Here is a 23,871-nt window from a genome sequence, read left to right on the forward strand (position 1 = left end):
ATGCGCAGAGTAAGTGCAACCAACCAGTACTCAAGACCATATGAGGCTCCAGGAGGAATAGAGGAGGTACAATTGGGAAAGGCATCCACAGGATAATAGAGACAGAGTAGATTTGTGGACCCTGGGCAGTGGGGCCATGGTTTGGGGATTCCTCCGAGAGGTAAACAGGGAAAGGGTCCAAAAATGGGTTAAGTAGAGAAGCATCCTGACTTGCAAGGGAACTGTCACAGGCATTGGAGTGTGTAGGGGTTAGATGTCAGTGGTTTTTAGTTAAAGAGACCCTAGTCTAAGCATCCAACATTGTTAGGTAAGCAGTGGCTGTAGTGTTTTTATATCTTTCTTTCACTATTGTAAAATTAGTTTGTCTTCTACAGCACCAAAGCCACAAGCAAAGCAAACATGCAGAAGCATTTGATGGTATTATGAGATAACAGTCAGTTGCCTTCGGTCACAGCCATTCAAAAAATGTAGCAGAAGAAAACGTCAACAGTTCAAAAACAGCTTTCGGCACCAGGCTTTTCACCAATGAACGGGTTGTTTGGTCTCATCAGGTTCTTTGTTAGTTCCTTTCCCTCTAAATATATACCCTGCAAGAACTAACTTTCCTCTTGAGTGTATGCCTAGGTGTGTGTATCTTTTTGACTAGACAAGTGGTCCTATGATAAGACTACCTGGCGAAACTGCCTCTGAGAGTCCTGTAGCTTTTGCGGTTTTGTTGCCCTCTCTTTGTCTGAGGTGCCCGGTTGCTGCCGCACCTTGGCAGAAACAGGCATCCGACTAGTAGGTGAGACCACGCTGGCATTCTGCAAAAAAGATTTAAACCAAACAGAAGAGAAAGGGATAAAGAAAGAAACAAAAAATGAGAGCCATATTTCAGGGGGTTTTAAACTAAATCACAGCAAGACAAAGCTTGCACAGCACATCTGTGAACACTGTAGAGTATGTATACCAGAAAAGAAGAAGGCATGCAAACCAGCCCAGAATACCAACAAAGTTTCTTTGAGGACTGTCTTAGAATCCACAAAAAGGAACCAGAAACAACTTGAGACTGTGGTTCTAAGACTGTGAAAGTTGTTGTGGCTACCTTAACCCAAGATTAGAGCACCATCAGTAAACACACAAAGGTTTATACATGAAACACCACACCAGAAATAAACACACCATATTTATAAAAATATGTGAAGGTGTTAAAAAGTTCAGATCCTAGAGTTGGTAGCCTCCGCCAAAGGCTAAGGATCTGTAGAAGTCACTGGAAAGGGTGGAACTATTATGGGCAAGAGGAGAGGGACAGATCCATAGTCTTTGTTAAGTTAGTAGGAGCTAGAGAGAGACCTGGTGGGTGGGAACTGGTGTGACCGAGACCCCTGTAGTTGGTATGATGGCAGGCCGAGGAAGGAGCTGTGGTTTGGTCTTTTTTCGGAGACCAGGACCTTTACTGGCAGATGTCGACCTAGGAATCGAGGTTTTGGGAGAAAGTCCTTTCTCTGAGTGTCCTGGACTCTCTCCAAACTTGTTGTCCTGAGTTTCAGGGTTCACCAAGCTTTCAGGGTCTTCCAAAGACTTGGGCCCCATTTCGCAAATTGTGTTTTCAAGCTGCTTTATTGTTTGCTCTAGACTGTCAAGGGTTTTGTAAGTACTCTTACGAATCTCGTTAGTTCGTCCATTAGGTTCCTGTGGATTTGATTTTGAAGACTCTGTTTTGGAGCAAGCAATTTCAAACCTCTTGGTCTCTTTTTGTTGTCTGACAGTTCCGTCTGGTTCTTCCTCATCCTCATAGACGACAACCTGCAAAGTCTTTTTGCCCGTTTTGCTTCCAGCACGAATGGCTTGCGTTAAAGCTGCAAACTGTTTCTTGGGGAACTTAAACTTGAACTTCTTCTTTCCATCTTGCTTTGCATCACCATTCACATCTTCTAATGCCCCTCCCTCAGATAAAGATGAGGATGAAGTGTTCATGACTTGACCGTCTGTGACATCTGCAGAAGAATTTGAACCAGTACATTTTTCAGATTCTCTACCATCTCCATTCTGTTTGACCTGCAATCCTCTAGTCCATTCTTCCTCAGTTTCCTCATTCTCCTCATCTATTCTTTCTTCTGCAAGCATCCGCTCTAGCTCCTCCTCACATTCAAAGACGGTAGAGAGCCGTTTGTAAGCTGAGCGGATGTCCATCGGCTCATCAAAAATGATGATAACTGGCTTTTTACGGGAGTTGTCAGCACCAGGGGAACCATTGGTATTGCCATTACCTCCTGATGCTGAGCCACTGTCAGATGTACTTGGTCGTTTGCTGCCAACAGTTACTGTCTGCACACTACCTTTCTTGGCGTCGACAAGCTGATGGTACTCTCCAGTGGACAGAGCTTGTACCCTGGTGTTAGTGATCATGAAGGCAAAGTTATCAGGAGGAGGGGGAGGTGGCTCTTCTCCTGGCAGATCAGGACTGAGAAAGGCCTCATCATTTTCCTCAATTTCTTCAAATTTCTTTTCCTTCACTTTGGATAGACCAAACAGAAGCTTCTGATTTGCTAAATCCGGCCCAACAGGGATTGCTTTAGAAAGAATGTGTTCAGAGTCTCCAAAGGAGACTGGTGAGCAAGTTGCTGTTGGAGACTCTACCCTCTCCTCTATGCTAACCTGCACTTGAGCAGCCTTGACCACATGAACTTTCCCTTTGGTTGGGCTACCTGGAACTTCTTCCAATGGAGAGGGTGGATTTGAATTCAACGAGGCTGAACGAAACAGCTGATTTTGGTGCAGAGAGCTAGAAGAGCTGGCTGGGCTGCTACTTTTGAGGGCACCAAATTTGTTAGTGGATACCTGCAGCTGGCTTTGGAATTGGTCAGAAGCATTGACATGTGACACCTGTGATGGGGGAGACTGTGATGCATCTCTACGCTCTGTTGATTCCTCTGACACTGATGAAGTCCCCTTGATCTGAGCTGTGACATAGTAGATGACCTTGAAAGGTTAAAGGTCAGAAAAAAAAAAGAAAAGAAATTTCCATTAGTTGAGTTAAGTTCGTTATGAATCCTATCTGGAATTCATTATATTTTCTACAATTGGTTTGGCCATTACTGGGTCTTTGTGAGGTTTCACAGAACACTATTGCAAGGACACACCCTTTGGAGTAACCTGATAGGGGAGCTAATAACTATTTTAGTGAAAGGGGATCTCATAATTATTTAATGACTGATTGTCACAAAGACAGTTTTTTTTAGAGTTTATACTATCATAACATTGTCTCATAAAAGTCTTGTAGGAGTTTACAATAAGTTTATGATAATTTAGTCATTATAATAATAAATACTGCCGCTCACCCCAGGACTCTGACGAATTGTATTGTTGCCATTCTCGTCTGTGTCAGGATTCTTGCCATCTTGGTTTTCTGTATTCTGTGGTTTGTGGGGAAAAACATCACTTCACAAAGAAACAATCTTAGGCTACACACTACTCTAGACCACTGAAGAAACACGTTCTTCGATCATACATATCATAATATGTTTAATTTTAAGAATTGTCATAGAATCAACCAAATTTCTAATCATAATGATGCCAATAATATGTTACAGCTGGAAATTTCAGACCATTTCTCTTCTCTATATTAATGTTAGACATTTTTAAATATGCAATGAATTGGATTAATAATTGAATAAAAGATCAGAATTTGGAGCTAGGCCTAAGGAATTTGTGAACTGATTTGAATAAACAGGCCAAAATTACAGGTAAAAATTTTACCAAAAAATGAAAACTTAATTTTAGAGTTGTAATGCATGTTTCCAACTTTTTCTAAAACTTTTTTCCCCAAATAAAGTATGCTTAATACATATTTTGAGATCAAAAGGTTGCTTTTCTGTAATATGTCACCTGTAAATAAGACTGCACAATTTTTAACAGAGAGAAAACACTGTGAAAATGTTCTGTGAAGAGGTGCAACGAAGGTAAAGAGAGAAAAAGCGAGACTGAAAATCCATCAAATAGGTAAGGAGGCTTATATAGTAGCAGGCATGCAGCAAAGTGAGAAGATCAAAGAACAAATTCTGAACTCCAGACTGCTAGCTGAAAATATCCTCTAAAATCCTCACGAATAAACCAAGTCTAAACTACATTCTACTGATACATATGGTTTGGAACACTTCTAAAGAGAAAACTAGATGGCCACATTAAAGTAGGTCCTTATAATTATCCCATAAATCTGCTAAATAACATTTTGGCCAGGACAATTTGTTAATGCTACCTGGTTAGATAACTCAAGCTGCAAGAGTACATTGTAAACGATAAATGTTTGAAAATCATGTAACCTTAGGTAATAAAGCTTTTGGAAATTGGATTGTGTCCAACTGAGATACCTTTTTATTACAATGAATGTAAAAAAATAAATAAAACACACACAACACCCTTTGACAGCAGTGTCGAAAATCTAGTTTATTGATTGGATGACTCAGAGCACACAAAACCAATTATGTTTGTTTCCCCTTTTGGCTCCAACTACATCACTACAATCAGCACAGTTCATGAGTTCAGTAGAAATAAAAGGAAAAGAACTTAAAGGAATTTAAACTTAAAGAACAGTTAGAACATTTTTGGTGTCAGATACCCATCACAAGAGTGTACAGAGGAAGTTAGCAAAGGGTAAGAAAGCCAATCAAGCATTGTAAAGGACAGCCATCAGGGACAAGCGGCTGGTACAGGCAGGCAGTTGGAGGGTCTACTAAAGGACATCATATCCTTTACCTTCTTATCTTTAAGGGGCAGTAAGACCCCAGGTCTTAGCTCTCTGATTTGTGGCTCTACCAAACTCTTGAGCCCTACCTCCTTAACAGAGCACTTCTGGAAAACCTGAGAAGAAGAATTTGTGAGGCAGGGAGTTAAAGGTAAGAATCTGCCCATCATTAAATTGGGCAAACCTGTTCAAGATTACTGTACGTGTAATAGAAATGATCTACAGTGGGTTTTTATCAAATTATTATCTGAATATGTGTATGTGCTACGATATATATTTATTTGAGCAATGTTTAAATATTTGTATTAAATTAGACATAATTTAAATATATATGTTTAATTGTATTATATTTGAAATATAATTACATTTGTTTTACATATATTCTGATTACAATGTACTTTCTATTCTATATAATAAATGTATGTCTACTAATTTAAAAGGTAAAAAGAATATAATTTGATCTTGGATTGTAGAACTGCAAACAATGGTATATACATATTTTTGAATTTTCTTTTTAGAATTTATGAAAACTAGGTTGTGTATCTACAGAATTGTGGGGAACAGACGTTAAACTAGTGCAGGGAAATGAAACTGCCACCGAATGAGCTACAGGGCACACGCCAAAGCATAACACCAACACCAAGCAATTCACACCCAAGACATTTTAAGATCAAAACGCTTATAATTAGTCAGTGAGCATGTACATGTATTAACGTTTACACCCAATAAGAACATTATGTTGTGCTTGCTACAGGTCTGTGTGTGTATGTATGTTTGAGTTTCTGCGTGTCTCTCACCTGTAGCTCTGCCATAATCTTGTCTCCCTCATCCTCTTCCTCAGTGATAGCCGAGGCAGCGATAGGTGGAGGAGTAATGGGTTTGCGCTTCACCTCAGGAGGGGTCTTTGATTCAGACTGAGACGCTGTACTGTTGGACTCCTCTTCACCCTCCTAACAAATGATATTAATCATTTTTTTAATATAATGAACATTTTTATTTAATTATATTTATAGACACACATGACACTCAAACACCAGAACCACACACCAAATCTGCAAAACCATACACTAATTCTCTATGTAACACACAAAAATCTAACAAAAATATCTTGATTTCCTTGTTCAAACACAACTATCAAAATGCCACACTAATTCATCACTGCCTCACACTAACTCATCACATGTGCAAACACTCCACACCAATCATGGCTTTAGAAAAGGCCAATAAAATATGCTTGGTTTCTGTCCAACTAAACATGGTTTATGTATTTATTTTCTTTCGGACTGTGTAATACTGTATTCACAACCACAAATGCTTACAGTAAAAGTTTGGTTTCAATCTTGCTTTCGTGTTTACCATACATTTTTCAACATGTCTCTGCCAATAACTTTCAATCTTATACAGAAATGTACATAGGAGCTCATGAAAGAAGATCTTTAGGTTTTGAATAACTGTGTGTATATGATATATCCAAAAATATAATATTATGGCAAAGGTGTTTGCAACTTAAGACGTTAAATATTTGCTTTTGGGATATTTTGAATGCAGTGCTTCATTTTGCAAGAGATGTGAGGCATTTTGCATTTTGTGTGTGCAGTTCTTTTTTGGGGGGGGGAGAGGCAAAATGTGTGTAAGCAGTTGAAAAAAAAACCCTGTAACAGCTATTTTTAAAATATAATACAAATTTAAAATGACATTTCATTTTATTATTTGTACTTAAGACAAAGTTACAGAAAAATCTGTTCCTACAAATACACTTGTACCGTAACAGACTCCTTCCTGCTGGTGTAAATGACTTCTCCAGAGCGGGTGGTGGTCATCCCAGTGTTGGTGGTGTAGTTTCGTCGAGGTGGGGGTGGAGGAGGGGACTTGTTAGCTTTCTCTGTGGTCTGAAGCTTAACTTTTTCCTGAGTCTTACTCTGTCTTTCTAGGTTGGATTTGATGGATAGGCTGGGTTTAAGAGGTCTCTCCAAGGCTGGCTTAAATGACTTCTCCAGAGGTTTGGGAGGTTTCTCTGGAGCTGTCTTAGTAGGTTTCTCAGAGTTTGGCTGATTGTCATCTACAAAAAGAAAAATTTAGCATAAACATCACCAAATAGTAGTCTCAAGACCACTAACATTTCTTTATGTCTCTTACCTTGTTCTGTTGGTGCTGCTGTAGGTTCGTTTTTTTCTATCACCTCCTCCGGGGAGGCAGGGAGCACTGCAGGAGGAGAAGGAGAACCCTCGGGTTCGCTGGGCACCTCGAGGTTTGGTATTCCTCTCAGCATGTTGGCTTCAGCTTCCTGGAGCATCCGCTCAAACTCCTGCCCATCATAATGACCCATGTTCTGCCTCTTCTCCTCCCATTCTTTCTCTGCAGCCTGAAGATACCAAACAAAACAGTAAGTAAACAAGAGAACGCACATTTTCACCTAAAGGCCGCGATGTACCTCAAGTGAAATTGAAGAGCTAACTAGTGAATTCCAAACAAAATTAGGCCAAAACAAATTTCATTTGGAGTTTGTCCGTGGAGATTACGTGGTAGGTAGCTAAAATACTCACCTCGATCGACACAGCCCTGTTCTTGCTCTTGCTGCGGTTTGCTTGGATCTCCTCAATTAACAAGTTTGGAGAAGGACCTTTACTATGAATGTCATTAGCAGAGACTCCATTACTGCTGTTATTTGGTATTTGTGTCTGCTCAAGTGAAGGTTTTTTGAGCTGTTTGGTGGGTGAAGGTGTAGACTCTCGTCTCTGTGCAGCAGGGGGAATGGGTGATGGTGCTATTGATTTCTGGGATCGTTGTGAGGCTACAGGAGAGGCCTGGACATGGTGGATCACCATAGGACTTGACGTCATAACCTCTGACCTCACTATGGAGCTCTGAGGTATGACCGAAGCAGGCTCAAGGGATTCAACGATGGGCGATTCTGCTTTTTCAGAGGCAGGCGACGAGGGAACAGGGTCAGAGGGATTCAGCAGACTATCTGTGGCACACCTAGAGAACAGATAATAGTTGAAACAGAAATCAATGAGGAATCAACATTCAGAATAAACCCAAATCTAGTCAAATTTAAAACCACAAGCTTATTTTTATGATTTCTATCCTATTTTTGAGGATTAAAAGCTGCAGTGTGCAATTTTTTGAAGATCACAGCTGATTTCTTTAGATTGCTATATGGGGCTCAACATTGATTCAACAATGGAAGACAGAGTTTCTGATAATCCTATTGAGATTTGAACAAACCCGTAACTTGTCCTGCACATTTACAGACATGAATATTTAGTCCTATATTGGGTTTCTTGTATTTGAAAATAAAAGAAATGATTATATAATTTTTTTAATAAAATATAATATATATAAAAAAAAAAAAATATATATATATATATATATATATATATTTAAAAATAAAAAATATTATATATATATATATAATATATAAATAGAATTAGAAATAAATTTAGAATAGAAATATTTTTTTTAAAAGGTAAAGAATAAAATACAATTAAAAAGAAAAAATGAAGAAAATGAAAAAGGACATCATAATGTAATTTAATTTAAATAAAAAGAAGATATTAAATAAAATAATAAACATAAAAAAAAAAAAAGAAATTTAAAAAAGAAATAGGAAAAAGAATTGTCAGTGTAGTTTCATTTTAAAATTTAAACTTTTTCCACACACGTTTTCATCAGGACGTGTAAAAATCGGTTTCATTTTGCAATTACATACAGCGGCTTTAAAATAAAACACTATTTCCTAGAATGCTGGTAATATAGAACGGCAACAGGTTTGAGTCTGATCAGGTTTGACGGGGGAGAAAGAAAGTGACTAGTAGCAGATGCTCCAGACCTCTGCTCACACGTGATTACAATATGAATGAGAGATGAAACGTCTGTCTCAATCTCTTACTCTCTCCGTTTGTACCTGCGAAGGTTTCCGAGTGTGTCCGTGAGGGATCGGACTCTCTTCAGCATGCTGTCGAGTTTGTGGGGCTCTTCTTTGAGGAACTTTACGGCCTCGACCTCCACCCTGAGCACTGCTCGCATGTGGGCCTGAAGGGCTGGAAACTCTCCTGCAAGAAAAGGTGCTTTGCTGTTAATCTGAGTGTCGTCATCAGCTAGGGAACTTCCTGACATTTCAACCTGTTTCTGCAGGTCGGGTCATGAAGCATATGATTGTATTTGAGTGGGAGGTTACAAAAAAAATTCTGCATAAATATGCCATTATAGCACTGTAAACAAGTGATAAACAGCGTCACAGGCCAAGTCTTGCTGTGTCTGTTACCAACAAGGCTGCGATCTTTATTGTCAGTCACAATTCACACCTCTAGGAACACAGCTTGCCCACAGTTTCTGCAAGTTGCATTACCATAACACGTGTGGACAGGTCTAGCACCGGATAATATTAAACTTCCTGTAACTAAGGAAGCCAATGAAACATCTTGAACAACAAGAAAGCAAAGTCCTCCAAATAGCTCTTTCATTGAGTATTTTACCTTTCAGTCCAGCCAGGTTCTCGCCCACCTTCCTCAGGCTGACAGCTCCCTCCTCTACCTCCTTCAGTGTCACGGCTCTCTGAGACACAGCAGGGCTGGAGTCAGTCCTCAGAGTCTCCACATACTGCTCCAGATCCCTACCCACAAACACACGTGATACTTATATCACAAACAGCAACACAAATATGCTCATATTTTCACTGATGAGCCAATCCGTCCACATAAATTCACGTTTTTGTCATTGAAATTCAAATCATCCAGTGAATATTGAAATGACACTGTTGTGACACCAGAGGGCAGTGCAGTCTTACATTTTTTACAAAAACTATGGGAGGGGGAATTTATTGAAGATTTTAACATTATGGACACTATGATTTGCTCATGTCACACCTATGCATGTTTATATCAGTGGTTCTCAGTTAAACAATATTCTTACTAACACAATATTCAAAGGGCCCTATGACAATACTGCTTGTTTTCAAACGTTTTATTAAAGTGTCCCTGATATGCTATTTAACGGTTTCTAATTTTGCTTTGGATGTCTCCTACAATAGGTTTACATGCATCCAATTAAAAAAAAAAAACACTTACATTTTCTCATAATATACAGTTTGATAAAGTATTCAGTCTATCTAAACCGAGAGCCTATCTGCTCTGATTGGTCAGATGGCCCAGTCAGCTGTGATTGGTCTACCACTTAAGGCGCATGTCAGAAACGAAACAGTCATTACATATATTAATTTCATGTGTGAAAGTGGAGTGTCAATATATTAAATTATTTACCCATAATAATTTTTGTGATTCCAGAAGTTTCAAGAATCGCATGCACTTCATAAAACATTAGTTGTTGAGGAGAAACTTTAAATATTAATTTTTTCATAAATATTTTTAAAATTAAATTATTTTTCTTGAGAGTTCTTGATACCAGTAATAAGAAGTTTATTTTTATAACTTTCATACTTACATTGTGATTCAAACCATGCTTTGCTGTATGTTGCAACTCCTGAGAGATAGAGGCTAATTAGCCAGTTTTCACTCCCATTTGGCACTTGGCGAGTGTTAATTTTAGACTGTTATTGTAAGCACTAACACAGGAATAAAATATTATGCTGAAGTTTCATTTAAGCAGTTTTTACACTGCATTTTTAATTGGTCTGCACTAGTTGTTTGGCATTTTAAAACCCCGATTTTATGTTTATGATGGTGCATTCTGGTACATTCATGCTAGTTTTTTCTTCACAGTTTATGTTTTGTAATTAAATTACGCAGTTCTTTCACATCCCTCAGCCTCTCCACATGTGTAAAAGTCAAACTGTCCTTGTTGGCTCAACGTTTCACTGCTCACAGGCACCCAGAGACCTCTGCTGACTGGGCACTGGCATTAAACCAAGGGAAACAGAGTGTTAATGCTTCTCCTGATCTCTGGCTAGCGTTAATTCCCACTGAGTTCTGTTTTGAATGTTTAAAGCTGTCTGGAGAACACGCTTGTTAACCAGCTAAATTAAAGTGGGATTTTAATTATGGTTTACGTGCGGCAGGGCGGACAGGGCTATAATGAGTTAAAAGAGGGGCTGTAATGAATCGTATAAGGAATGATTGAGAATAAAAGGCATTTGTTTGCCCAGAGGAAAGTGAATTTCAGATTCCCCAGAGCAGAGAGAGAGAGAGAGAGAGAGAGAGAGAGAGAGAGAGAGAGAGAGAGAGAGAGAGAGAGAGAGAGAGAGAGAGAGAGAGAGAGTGTTACGCCTATGGAGAGTCCCTGCAAACCCCATATACAAGTGTGTGCGTGTGTGTGTGTGTGTGTGTGCGTGTGTGTGTGTGTGTGTGTGTGTGTGTGTGTGTGTGTGTGTGTGTGTGTGTGTGTGTGTGTGTGTCGTACCCCAGCTGTGTGAGAACTCTTTCCTGCATGCCGAGATATCTGTGTCTCTCTTCCTCCACCAGCGTCCTCTGTTTCTGTGTCGGATCGTCCTGTCGTCTCAGTATTTCAGCCAGCTTCACACTGATCTCTTGCTCTGCGTGCTTTATCTGAGCACGCATACACTCCTGATTCTGAAGCTGAAGACACACACACATAACCATTTACTGCAGCATACGCTATTATTCAAATGTTTAGGGTCTGTAAGATTTTCTAAATGTTTTGAAAGTCTCTCAGGCTCACCAAGGCTACATTTTATTTAAATCAAATTTGTGAAATATTAGTAAAATGACTGTTTTCTCTTTTAATATATTTTAAATTATATTCCTGTGATGCAAAGCTGAATTGTCAACATCCATTACACCAGTCTTGTGTGTTGTATGATTCTCCAGAAATCAGAAACATTTCTCATAATTATCAGTGCTGAAGACTTTTTTTTTGTATTCTTTGATGAATATAAAATTAACATCATTATATATATATATATATATATATATATATATATAAAAAAAACTTTGTAACATTATTAAAGTCTTTACTGTCACTTTTGATCGATTTGTTGCATCCTTGCTGAATAAAAGTATTAGTTTTGAAAAAATTCATACTGACTTTTGAACAGTAGTGTATAATGATTTAAAAAAAAAAAAAAAAAAAAAATCTAAATGTAAAGACAAAAAGAAATGATTCATCATATTTCCCCACATGGGCACAAAAAGGAATCACACATCTTCACCACTTATTTGAGAACCAACATTTCATGTCATTTAACACACTCACACAGAAATATGGGGTTGGGAGAGAACAATTCCTTCAATATCAACAACTTAGACTTCAAATTAAAGATAAAACCACACTTACAAACAATACATTACAACCTTCCCAGCTTATAGAAGAAATTTTGAAAATTAATAACTTCAAAAAATTAACCTCCCAACTATATACATTAATCTCCAACCAAAACACAACAATAACACTCCCAACAGCCAAGTGGGAAACCGACCTGGCCGTCTCTTCCAACCCTGAGTACTGGGAACAAATCTGTAGGAATACATTTTCCATGACCGATAACACAAACCTGCAGCTTATACAATATAAAGTCATTCATAGAACTCACATCACCCAAAGTAAAATGTTCAAAATGGGCCTACACAACACCGAAATCTGTTCACAATGCACTTTGGGTAGCACAGACGACTATTTGCACGCCATGTGGCACTGCCAACCAGTTCACTCTTTTTGGATTACAGTCACTGAGACACTGTCCACTATCCTGAGCCACAGAATCCCATCATCACCAACACTTTGTCTCATAGGCGACTCTTCCGAAATCCATATCCCGCAAAAATACAGGAATCCGTTGCTCATCTCTCTAGCTGTCGCTAAGAAAGTAGTTCTCCAAAACTGGAAATCAAAAAAATCTTGCCACATCAAACACTGGACAAATTTAATCTCAGAATACATTTCAATGGAAAAACACAATGCATACAGAAGGAAGCAAACATCAGCCTTTGAAGACACCTGGTCACCATTTTTGACATTTCTTAATACCACACAAACATAACTACAAGCCGTGTACATTACCAACTTTTGTTTTTGCAGCCATCACTTCATACATACACATAGGCATACACTTACGCATAACATGTTTCCAAACCCTTTTCCCCCTCAAACACCCTAGCCATGACCAACTAATATAAATCTTAGATTAACAAATAAAATTTGCTTAAGATCATTCTACTTAATCAATAATAATACGTTTTTGATGAAGAAATGATTCATCAATACACATTTTAAACCCGTTTTTAACATTTACTTTCGGCTGTTATATAAAAGCCAGTGCAAGTGAAGTAAAATATTACAAAATAATACCAAAGCCAAATTTTCACAATCCATTCAAATCCTCCATAATGTCACAATACACTAGTTCAATGAGTTATGAATGTTGTTTCATGTTATCTTCAACATAAATATCAACACTATAAGACACCTGTTGAACAAATTAAATATTACAAATGCAGGTTTCTCATTATACTAACTGATTGGCACGTTTGTTACCTGTAGTTGTCTGATATGTTGCAGTTGGAGGCGGAGCTCAGAGACATTCCTTCTGAACATGTGAAAGTTAACATGCAAGGGGGCGGGGCCTAGTGGTGGTGTAGGGGCGGGGCTACGCTCAGGAGGTGCTGCAGCAACTTTTGGTGCTAATACTGGAGAACCTCCTAAACAAAACATAAAAGTAAAACACACAAAAACATGATTTATATGTAGTATATAATATTTCATGGCCTATGTGGTGAAAAGGTGCCAAAGTCATACTCTCTCTCTCTCAAAGTCAGTGCTCTCAAACTTATGTGTGGGACAGTTATGCAGATAATATTGCTGGGAATATTGTTTTATAGATTGTAAACATTTAAAAAGGGACTTTAATATTTGTATAGCTCAAGAAATGATGGCTGATTTAATCAATTTGAGTACATAAACAAAGGTATATTCACATAAATTGGCCCCAAGCTTAAGGATATGTGATATTTGTTGTTGTACCCACATTTGACTTGGCAAGATTACATTTCAAACTCGACTGAGCACAACTGATAAACAAAATACAGCAATTCAGGTCAGTTATTGCAAAAGTACATATTTATGTCCTTGCACAAGACAGCGTGTAGACATGTTTGTTCTTTTGCGGCTTTTGCTGTCTGAGGGACTCGTTCACGTCAGTGTGTATGTGTGGAAAGAGTGGGAGAACTTGTGGCAGGCAGCATTTCTGAGTGACAGATGAATGGGAGACGTAGGATTGTTGGGATGCTCTCACAGCCACTGCATTACAATCTTCTGCTGTGAGAGCCAACATACACACACACACAAACAAACAGATGGGGTCTGGGGGTCCGGGAGGGACGAAAAGAAGGAAATTACCTGTGCTAGATGTGCTGTGAGCAGGTGACCCGGACTTTACTGGTTTCTCGCTGGAAAAATGTAAAAGATATCAAATGACTGAAGGTACATACGCACACATATATACACACACACACACACAGATAAAATCTCTCAACAAAAGCGCTTGAAGTTAGTCTTTGTTACAGTGGCACAGGCATTGCCATTCATTCAGGTGCCGGCTAAAGTGAGGATGAGTAGTCAATTTAGTTCATGCACAGTTAGTAAGTCATCTTACCCACCAAGTTTGATTACCACCACCATTAATCCATTATAGCCCTCCTATTTTCTTTTCCTATTTAATTTGGGAAACGTTGTGATATTCTGGGAACTACATTACCCAGCCTGCCCTGCTTACCTGGGGTGTTCCATGTTGCTGTTAGTGCTGTGGCTCTTTAAGAGAGCGTGCTGCACAAGACCAGTCAGACTGGCTATTTGCTCCTCCATGGCCTTCATTCTCTCTCTGCAGAGAGATAGAGCATATCGCACTCTTACTACTGATGGGTGGTGTGTGTTGGGGGCGGACGAGGGGAAAGCATATTGAAATAACAGTGGGACTATGTATCTCATGAGATGGCTCAGTTATCAAAGGTATTTTTACTCTAATTCCCCATTAATAAAAATACAGTTCTGTTTCTGGATGCTAACTGTTTTCAACACTGATAATAATAAATCAAATCAGCAAAGGATCGTGTGACACTGGAAATTCAGCTTTGGCATCACAGGAATAAATTACGTTTCACAATATATTAAGACCGAAACAGTTATCTTAAAGCGTAACAATTCATAACATTACTGTTTTACTGCATGTTTGATCAAATGAATGCAGCCTTAGTTCAGGTAAGAGACTTTAAAAATGTATTTAAAAATCTAACCGACCCCAAACTTTAATGGTAGTTTAATGGTAACACTTTAATGGTATGCTGCCATTCATAACATGGGAATCTTATGTGAAATTGCACAGATAAAACAACTTGAAGTAAAAACGTACACCCTGGAAATATATTCACCACATTTAAATTACAAATCACTTCCTTAAACGATTCAAGGTTAATATTAACTGCAAAAAATATTAAGCGAAAGAGAGTATGATCTGGACTCCTGCCTGTGATCTTTGTTGCATGTACAAAACAAAAACCCCAACAAGCATTAACTTGTCACACCAAATGATTAAATAACTAAAGTATAAAAAAATTAAATTAAACTCTCATGATGTTTATGGGTACAATTCTCATAGGACCCATTTGCCCTCATGCACACACTGTTCAAACCACTATTTCTTTGCTCTACAAGATAATGTTAGAAACGTCTGGCCTGCATGTGCTCTGTTCTGTAAAAATAGTTTAGCATGTTGACTCTGTGTATTGACTGTTCTCTGCTAGCAAGTACATCGCCAAGCACAATAAATCTGACTTGCAAGGCACATACAAGCATAAAGGGTACGATTAAGTCCACTTAACCAACACAGTAAAACAATGCTGTCTGAACTACAGTTCAAAGTCTTTTTGTGAGTTACGTAAGGCTATATACTTGAAAACAAACCCAGTTAAATAATTGATGTGAACATAATAACGGCTGCTAGTATTTAGATGAGACGTTGTCGATGTGTTTTTGGATGCAGTTAGGGAATGACATGATGCAGTGGAAGACAACATACCGATGCAGAGTTAGAACATGAACATGGATGCTAATGTTTCCTGTTAGTTATTACCATGCTTAGATATCCCCGTTCGCTCTTGAACATTGACTCACCGTGTCTGAGGGTCTGTCGGGGGGGCCAGAGGATTGTGACCCTGAAGATCCGGGGTGGCCGGGGACCCCATGCCACCCCTCGTCTTTACCATGGTATCCATTGTAACAGGAGCCTCCTTCCTAAATGATTGTCTGACAGGAGAGGCCCTCTCCATAGTCATGGAGCTCTGTGGTTGGCTTGTGTGAATTTCCATCATTCGCATCTCGCCCATCCGGTGTGGGGAAGAGGGTGGGGTTCTGGAGCCGAGCATAGGGAGCTGGCTATCCGTGTACTTCCTACTTTTCTGTCGGAAGAGTGAATGATGGTCCGGGGGCTCCATGGGAACACCGGGGTTACTGTAAGAGCGCATGGTGGCACGGTGGTAGGGATGGTCTACTGCATCAGGGGGCAGGACCTGGTGATGTAACATATAAGGGTCAGCGTAATGACTTTCGGCTCGGGCGGGCAGCGACATGCTCTTCGCATGCTCTACGTCCTCGTCTGGTTTCACGTCCCGCCGCTCAAGGATGGCGCTCGGGCAGGGGGAGGATGCGCGGGCGGGCGCAGGGAGTGTGTGTCCGGCTCGCTCACGTGGCATTGTGGCAACCCCACCACCAGAGACACGTGGGCCGAAGGGGATACGAGACGGGGAGGGGGGCATCGCGTGAGGTGTGGTTGGGGACATGGAGCCTTGCATGTGGGGTGGAGGAGGACCCATCGGGGGCTGCCGGAGAGGATGACCATCCCGTCCAGCATACATCATCTCCCTGTGAACCTGAACGAGACAGAGCACATAAGATTTCACATTAAAGGAGAGTAAAACATTTCAAATCCTGCTGAAATAAAACCGCTTAGTTGGTCGTTCAGCCAGCTTAGGCTGTTTTTTTGTTTGTTTTTCAGCAGGGAAAGTAAGAGATATGTTCAAATTACACATAATGTAGTCATATATGTAATATGAACACAAAAGGTTCATTGTATTCGATAACATGGCCACAAAGTGGCTTACGCAGCCAAAAGAAATACAAATAATTATAAACATAAAAACCTTAAAAAATACCAGCTGAAATCACATGCAAATTATATTTCTGACCATATTTCTACATTTAAAACCTTAAACCATATGTAGTAGAGGTTATTAGTGAAAATTAGAGAATAAAACTACACTAAAGTACACTTACATGGTGTTAACCCTAAAATAACACTGTTGTTTTAGTATTAACATTATTTATATACTATTGTAGTATTTTTTTAATGTTTTGAATTAGCTTTTATTGTTATATTTTCAACTTGTTATTTTAATTTTAGTTTGTCTTAGTAATTTTGCCATTTTATTTTGTTTTTGTCTATTTAGCTTTCATTTATTTTATTTCGGTTTTAGTTTTAGTAAGTTTAGTACTATTTTATTTTAGTTAGCTGACGACAATGTTTCTCATTTTCGTTTAAGATTTTATATCTAAAATGTCAATTTTATTTTAGCTTTATTTCAATTAGCGAAAACGATTTACGAATAATAGTTTTAGTTAAAAATAACAACACTGACGAATACACGTAAAAATGAGGGTCCATGTGATTTTAAGTGTTCCAGTTTAGCCTAAAAGGGTTTTTTGTTCAGCCGTCACAGTGAGAAAGGAGTGTTACATTTCCATCTCACATGTGAAATGAAAAGGGTTGAGAGAAGTCAAAGAAAGAAAGACTGTGAGACCATGGTATTCATGTTTTTTTTTTTTTAAGTCTTCTTGGATGAAATAATATGTCATTGTTCTCCGGCTAAATTCAGGGCACCTGTAATCTTTTTAACAGGCAGCACGCGGGCAGCCTGATCTGACCTGACCACCCAAGAAGGTCCCACAGAGTAGACTAATCACACTAATACGCTTCAGATGGAAAAAACGTACAAGTATGTGTGTGTGTTTGTGCATCAAGACAAGTGGTTACGGTTCACACATCCCACAATGTAATTAACAGGCAGATATGGATATAGTATCGCATTAAACAGATGTCTGCATTCATAACAATGCTACTGGTTTACCACAATCTACTGTAAGCAGAAGATGGATTGATAAGGCACTGATAAACTGCCATTTCATTCAGAAACAATTAGTAAACGTATCTGACAGAGACAGGAAAAACAAAACAAGATTAAGACCACTTATCTGCATCTGGTAACTGACTGCAACAAAGTAAAAGAACAAAGTATGACCTGAGCAGATAAAAGATTTCCGATCAGCAACAGAATGCAGAACTTCACGCCTGAGGATACTAGACAGACAAACTCCAATGTCTCTCTCACCAAACTCAGCAATGAGGAGCAACAGGAAAAACCATATGACTTGACAGATGAAAAGAATTCAGACAAAAACTGGTTAAGAGTGAAACTAGATGTTTTCCTTTTTCGGTGTGTAAAATGACAGAAACAAAAAAGTCATTCAGACTTTTCCATCACCTCAGGCCCAATTTCATTTAGCACAAAAGCTGTTTTTATTTTTTTTTATTTGTTCATCAGTAACTCATTTAAAGCCAACGTCCCAAATCAAATCAGGCTCCATTTAATTAGGATGCCACATTAGAAGGCAGCAGCTTATGAGGGCAGAAGAGAGCAAAGCAGAGTTATTGTCTGACTATATCTGCCTCATCCAAAAATAGAAAACAAGCAAAGTGGGAATGCTATATACAGACGTTCTTTTAAGCCAAAGAGATTTGTAAAATAATAGAAAGACGACAAAATGATGTTTCTTTGCTCGAAGCGTCGCCCTGTCTCTCTGTATCTGAAACAATGAGCGCTTTGTGCAGGGGTGAGTCAGCGCTCCGGCTACACCCAGAACAGGTGACACTTCCGAGTCTTTATCTGCTTCGGGACAACAGCATGCTTTTCTTCCATGGTGGTGAATCTTATAAATAAATATGCATTTCACCTGCTTTACGGCTTTACACATACAGACATTATATATATATGCAAAAATCGAACCTTTCTTTGAAGTAAAAGAATTGAAAGCAGGGGGGAAATCACATTACGAAATAAAAAATGTTCTCCAAAAAACGTTGGCCACAATTATTGGCACCCCTAGAATTTTTTATGAGTAACATATCTCTGAAGTATATTCCCATTAATATTTAAAAAATTTTAACATACCAGAGTGACAAGGAACAATAAATTTTCAATCTATGACTTCTTTGTTTAACAGGAGTATAAATATGAGGAAACACAAAGGCCAAATTCCGTTCATCATTCATCAAAATGAGTAAAACCAAACAATACAGTTCTGATGTGCAGCAAAAGATTGTTGAGCTTCACAAAATAGAAAGTGGCTGTAATTAAAAAAAACATTGAAAATCCCCATTTCCACCATCAGGGCAATAATTATTGGTTCCAATCAACTAAAGATGTTATGAATCTGCCGGGAAGAGGACATGTGTCAGTATCGTCTTAAAGCGCGGTGAGGAGGAACGTTTGAGTGGCCAAAGACTCTCCAAGGATCAAAGATAGAGAATTGCAGAGATTAGTTGAGTCTTGGGGGTCAGAAAGCCAAAAAAAAAAAAAAAAAAAAATCAAACAACCCCTACAGTACATCACCACAAGTTGTTAGGGAGGATTTTTTCGAGAAAAATCCTCCTCGCTCCTCCAAAAACAAACTCCAGTATATTCAGTTGTCAGACACGACTGGAACTTCAAAAGGGACTGGATTCTGTGGTCAGATGAAACTAAAAAACAAGCTTTTTGGGATGGGTTTGGTGCACACAGGGATATAAATTACCCCATGCCCACGGTTAAATATAATGCTGGATCTTTAATGTTGTGGGCCTATTTTCTTTTTTCTTTTTTTTTTCTTTTTTGCTGGAGGTCCTGGACATCTTGTTCAGATACATGGTATTATGGATTCTAGTAAATACCAACAAATAAAAAATCAAAACCTGACCGCTTCTGCTATAAACCTTATAATGGGTCGTGGTTGGATCTTCCATCAGGACAATGATCCAAAACAAACACCAAAATCAACACAAAAATGTGTCACTGAGCACAAAATGAAGCTTCTGCCATGACCGTCCCAGTCCCCTAAACTGAACCCTATATGAGTGGGCTGAACTGAAGAGAAGAAGCACTAACATGGATCTGGGAATCTGAAGGATCTGGAGAGATTCTGTATGGAGGAATGCTCTCTGATCTCTTGTCAGTTATTCTCCAAACTCATCAGGATTTATAGGAGAAAACTCAGAGCTGATATCTTGAGAAAAGGAAGTTGCAAAAAGTATATAATAAAAGGGTGCCAATAATTATGTACATAATTTCATAATGTGACCCCCCCCCCCCCCCCCCCCCCCCCCAGGATCATATCTATATATATAAACATTAAAATAACTTACTGACCCTAAACTTAAACACACACACACACACACACACACACACGAGTTATAGAGAGCAGGTTATGCAGTATTACTTGGGAGTTTGATACCCTGGGAGGCATAACAATCCTCTCCAGATGTTACCTGAGCAACACCGTCTGAATAACATGAAAGTTCTTGCCTGTCTCAACATCTCCGGGTTCTCATCTTTTCATTTTCTCGGCATTACCTTAAAAGGTAGAGAATTTTGCTGGAGGAAGGTTGACATGAAACATTAAACCTGTGATAAATAAAAAAATCAAAAGATGATGGAATGAGAACATTTGGTTTGAGTTTGGCCCAAGAGGGATTAAAGACAAATTCTGATGCCCCCTTTTCCACTCATTTTCTGCTCCTCTTTCTTTCTCAGATAAAATGCCACAAGGCCTTGCTGAAAACCTATGACCAGAAAGTGTAGGCAAAAGACACCATTACTCTTGACACGGACCCTGTGCTATGATCAATTTTAGATTCCTTGCAGAGAGCCGCATTGCTTTTTATGGGTCTGTTTCAAATTAACAGTCATCTGTAAACTGTGGTCAGTCACGCTGCACAATAATCTGCTTTCTGTTTTAACAGACTGGTATGCGGTTGAATATGTGTGAGCTCAGATGTGTGTGCGCGTGGGTAGTACAGAAACACACACATTCGAACTGTATCTGTACACTCAAAAATCCTATGTTTGGGTCAAATATGGACAAACCCAACTGTTGGTTTACATATTTTTTTATTAAATTGCAGTTAAAATAAATTACCAATTCAATTAATTGCTACACAGAAACGTTTACATTCATTGTCACGCCTGCCAGCCGGAGTGCCTATTATAGCCACCAGAGGGCACTCCGCCCTAGTCCTTTGCCATTCCATCATGAACTACGTTTCCCATAAACCTTTGCCTGGACTCATTGTGTGATTACATCCAGCTGGGTGTCATTAGCTTGTTATGTCTGTGTATATAAGCCATGTGTTTCCTCTCACTCTTCCTCTTGTGAAGTCTTGTAAGTGTCACACTGCATTGTGTTCTCCCTCTGGTTATACAAGTTTTTGGTTTTGACTTTGCATGGTTTCCTGGATTTTCCTGTCTGCCTGTGCTTTTCTGCCCTGTTGTGTTTTTGGATTATCTGAACTGTGTTTTGACCTATTGCTAGGTGGGCTAGTAATCGAGGCTTCGTGGAACACTGAAACCGTTGAAGCAAATGTGCCGTATTGTGTCAAGGCTTCGAAACAATCCGACACCTGTCTTCATGGTGACCCCTAGTGGTCAGAACAGTGTAAATGCAACAAAAACCCGGGCCAAACATGCACAAAAACACCTTTTACATATCTATTGCATTTTTTTTATTATTTTTTATTTATTTATTTTAATAAAATCTTTCAAATGCAATTTTCTAATCATCTAACAAGATTATCAAGTGTCTATATGTTCTTTTAGCAATTGTCAGGGTTTGTTCTATGAATGGCTCAGCAAACAGGCCAATAAGAGACTACCATAATTCATTTTAAATATACTAATGTCTAATTAAAATGTTTACAAATGTATAAAAGCAACAGACAGTTGTTCATTGGTTCTCAGTGACTCCTCATGATTCATCGGTTGACAGAGATCATCGCCCCCAGCGATGAACCACTGAAGTTTTGAAACGGTTATGACAAATTGAAGCCTCTTTATTGAAATCACGTGACTCTGGCAGTTTGATACACGCTCCGAACCATTGATTCGGAACAAAAGTTTTGTAAAGGTTTCGAAGCTTCATGAAGCAGTGTTTTGAAATTGCCATCACTATTGCCTGTTTTATGGATTACGATTCTGGGTTGCCCCAATAAAAGCTGCGTTTGAATCTTCATCCAAGTCTCTGGGCACTTTGTGACACATATGTTTAATGGCACCGGAGGAGGTGTGTCAGGCGGAAACGCCATGCAGTAACATCTCACCTGTGTTATAAATTAAACATCCTGGGTGTATCACTTTATCATTTTACTTTATTATGCTGACTGTTGTCTGGCTAGGAAATATTCAATATTGTGCCGGGCCAATTATGCTTGTTAACTGTATTCTTAAATGATCTCTTGCATAATAATAATAATAAAAAAGGCCTATCAAGTAGGCTATCAACAGAAAGTTGATGACAATGATCAAGACTCTTCTTCTCTCTCTGTCACAGGCACAAATGGTGTATTTGAACAGGTGCAGGGCTTATTTGATTAGTCTGTTAAGTCTGTCTGAGTATCTCCATGCCTGTTTGAACTGAGACTGTCTGGTCATGTGCTTTGTGTGTGTTCGCTCATGCACATGTATGTGTGTGTGTACTTCAGTATAAGCACTGGATGAAAGCATAATGGATCTCTTGTCCCCTAACAGCTACAATAACAACATCTGTGGTCAAAACATAAAGAGTGTGTGTTTGTGCATGGTCTTCATCATGTGTGTGCATTCTGGCCTCAAATCAAGCTCAACTGCCATATCTGAATTACTGAAACAAACACAATTATACTGGGAGATTTGCAGGCAATGCTCCCAACTGGATATATTTCCATATTTATACAACATGTCGTTTAGCCTGTCACGCCTGACAAAGACGAGTCAATAAACCATTAACAATGTGTCTTATGTTACATATCAACAAATAATTATGTCCTTAAGTTTTCACTGGCATATTGATTCATGCTCAGGTTTCATATGAATATAAACCATTGTTTATGGACGTCCACTGCTGTGTGATGACATTGAATGTTTCCCTTTTCCACAATTGGAGAAGATGGAAGGAGTGGAATGACTCTCATGTGACATGAAAGAAATACGATTTACTGCTTTTTTGATTGGCTGAGAGATTAAAGTCATCTGTACTGAGTTTAAAGACATTTACTTCATATCACATCAATCTGCTACACATACAGAGCAAAATACTTATATAAAATCCACTCACCTATAAGACCAATCAGCCAACAGGTACAAACAACAACTATTGTAGACTTGAGTGTCCCATTACAGCATTATAGGCACAAAATATATTTTTTATTATTTGTTATGACATGCATTAGATATGTTTGATGAAGTACTAACTATTATCTATATTGCCTGAAAAGTATCTAGTCTTAGATACGCCTGCATCCCTCTTGGTTGCAAAGAGCAACCATAATTTTTCTTGACATACTCTACTGAATTGATATAGTTACAAATGTTATTATAACATTTGTGCAAGTGTATTAAAAACAGCAGTCCCAAAAATGCAAGTAACACAATAAATAAATGATAACAACTGCAGTCCAAAAAATGATATTTTCTGAAAGTTAAGCAGCTTATTTTATTGATAATTTGTTGCAAAAGATTCTTCAGGTCTTATTTTGTATCCTTTTCGTGCAAAGTGGCAGCTATGTTTTTACAGAAACACAATATGAGCTGGGCGTCAAGCCTATGATCCATGTCAGTCACGTGGTAAAGCATGTGCGAGCTTGTACGAAACTTAAAGCCTTGATAGCTGTTATGCAATAACCTCTTGAAGGTAGAACAGGCTTTTTAATAGTGACAAGGAACCCCGCACAGTCCAATTGTGAAGTATGTCACAGTTTCTAACTGATTACACTTTCATTGACTTGTTAAATGTATTACTATTGTTCTAATTTGTGCCTGAACTTGATGGCGACCCAAGACCGAACACTTCTACAGTCACACATTTGCCTAAAAGTAAAATACCAACATACAAATCTCATAGCC

At 38.7% G+C, this 23,871-nt stretch overlaps 1 protein-coding gene across 9 annotated transcripts in view; it reads right to left on the minus strand.

The window, feature by feature from the left end:
- kiaa1217 (KIAA1217 ortholog) overlaps positions 1-23,871 on the minus strand; it is a 126,481-nt gene that overhangs the window by 1,977 nt on the left and 100,633 nt on the right. For 4 of the 9 annotated variants that reach the window (XM_084102771.1, XM_084102768.1, XM_084102769.1 and 1 more), the window contains 15 exons: positions 15,803-16,557; positions 14,409-14,513; positions 14,033-14,082; positions 13,172-13,335; positions 11,081-11,256; positions 9,202-9,338; positions 8,631-8,778; positions 7,267-7,702; positions 6,860-7,085; positions 6,487-6,782; positions 5,521-5,673; positions 4,735-4,839; positions 3,321-3,395; positions 1,333-2,961; positions 672-803 (listed from right to left, as the gene is read on the minus strand). In XM_084102771.1, the coding sequence (XP_083958897.1) occupies positions 672-803; positions 1,333-2,961; positions 3,321-3,395; positions 4,735-4,839; positions 5,521-5,673; positions 6,487-6,782; positions 6,860-7,085; positions 7,267-7,702; positions 8,631-8,778; positions 9,202-9,338; positions 11,081-11,256; positions 13,172-13,335; positions 14,033-14,082; positions 14,409-14,513; positions 15,803-16,557 (4,587 nt within the window). The remainder of the gene's footprint in view (positions 1-671; positions 804-1,332; positions 2,962-3,320; positions 3,396-4,734; positions 4,840-5,520; positions 5,674-6,486; positions 6,783-6,859; positions 7,086-7,266; positions 7,703-8,630; positions 8,779-9,201; positions 9,339-11,080; positions 11,257-13,171; positions 13,336-14,032; positions 14,083-14,408; positions 14,514-15,802; positions 16,558-23,871) is intronic. The other 5 variants (XM_084102772.1, XM_084102770.1, XM_084102773.1 and 2 more) reach the window with 2 other exon arrangements.

The sequence above is a fragment of the Abramis brama genome, assembly GCF_963993115.1.
Source record: "Abramis brama genome assembly, chromosome: 24".
Lineage (NCBI taxonomy): Eukaryota > Metazoa > Chordata > Actinopteri > Cypriniformes > Leuciscidae > Abramis > Abramis brama.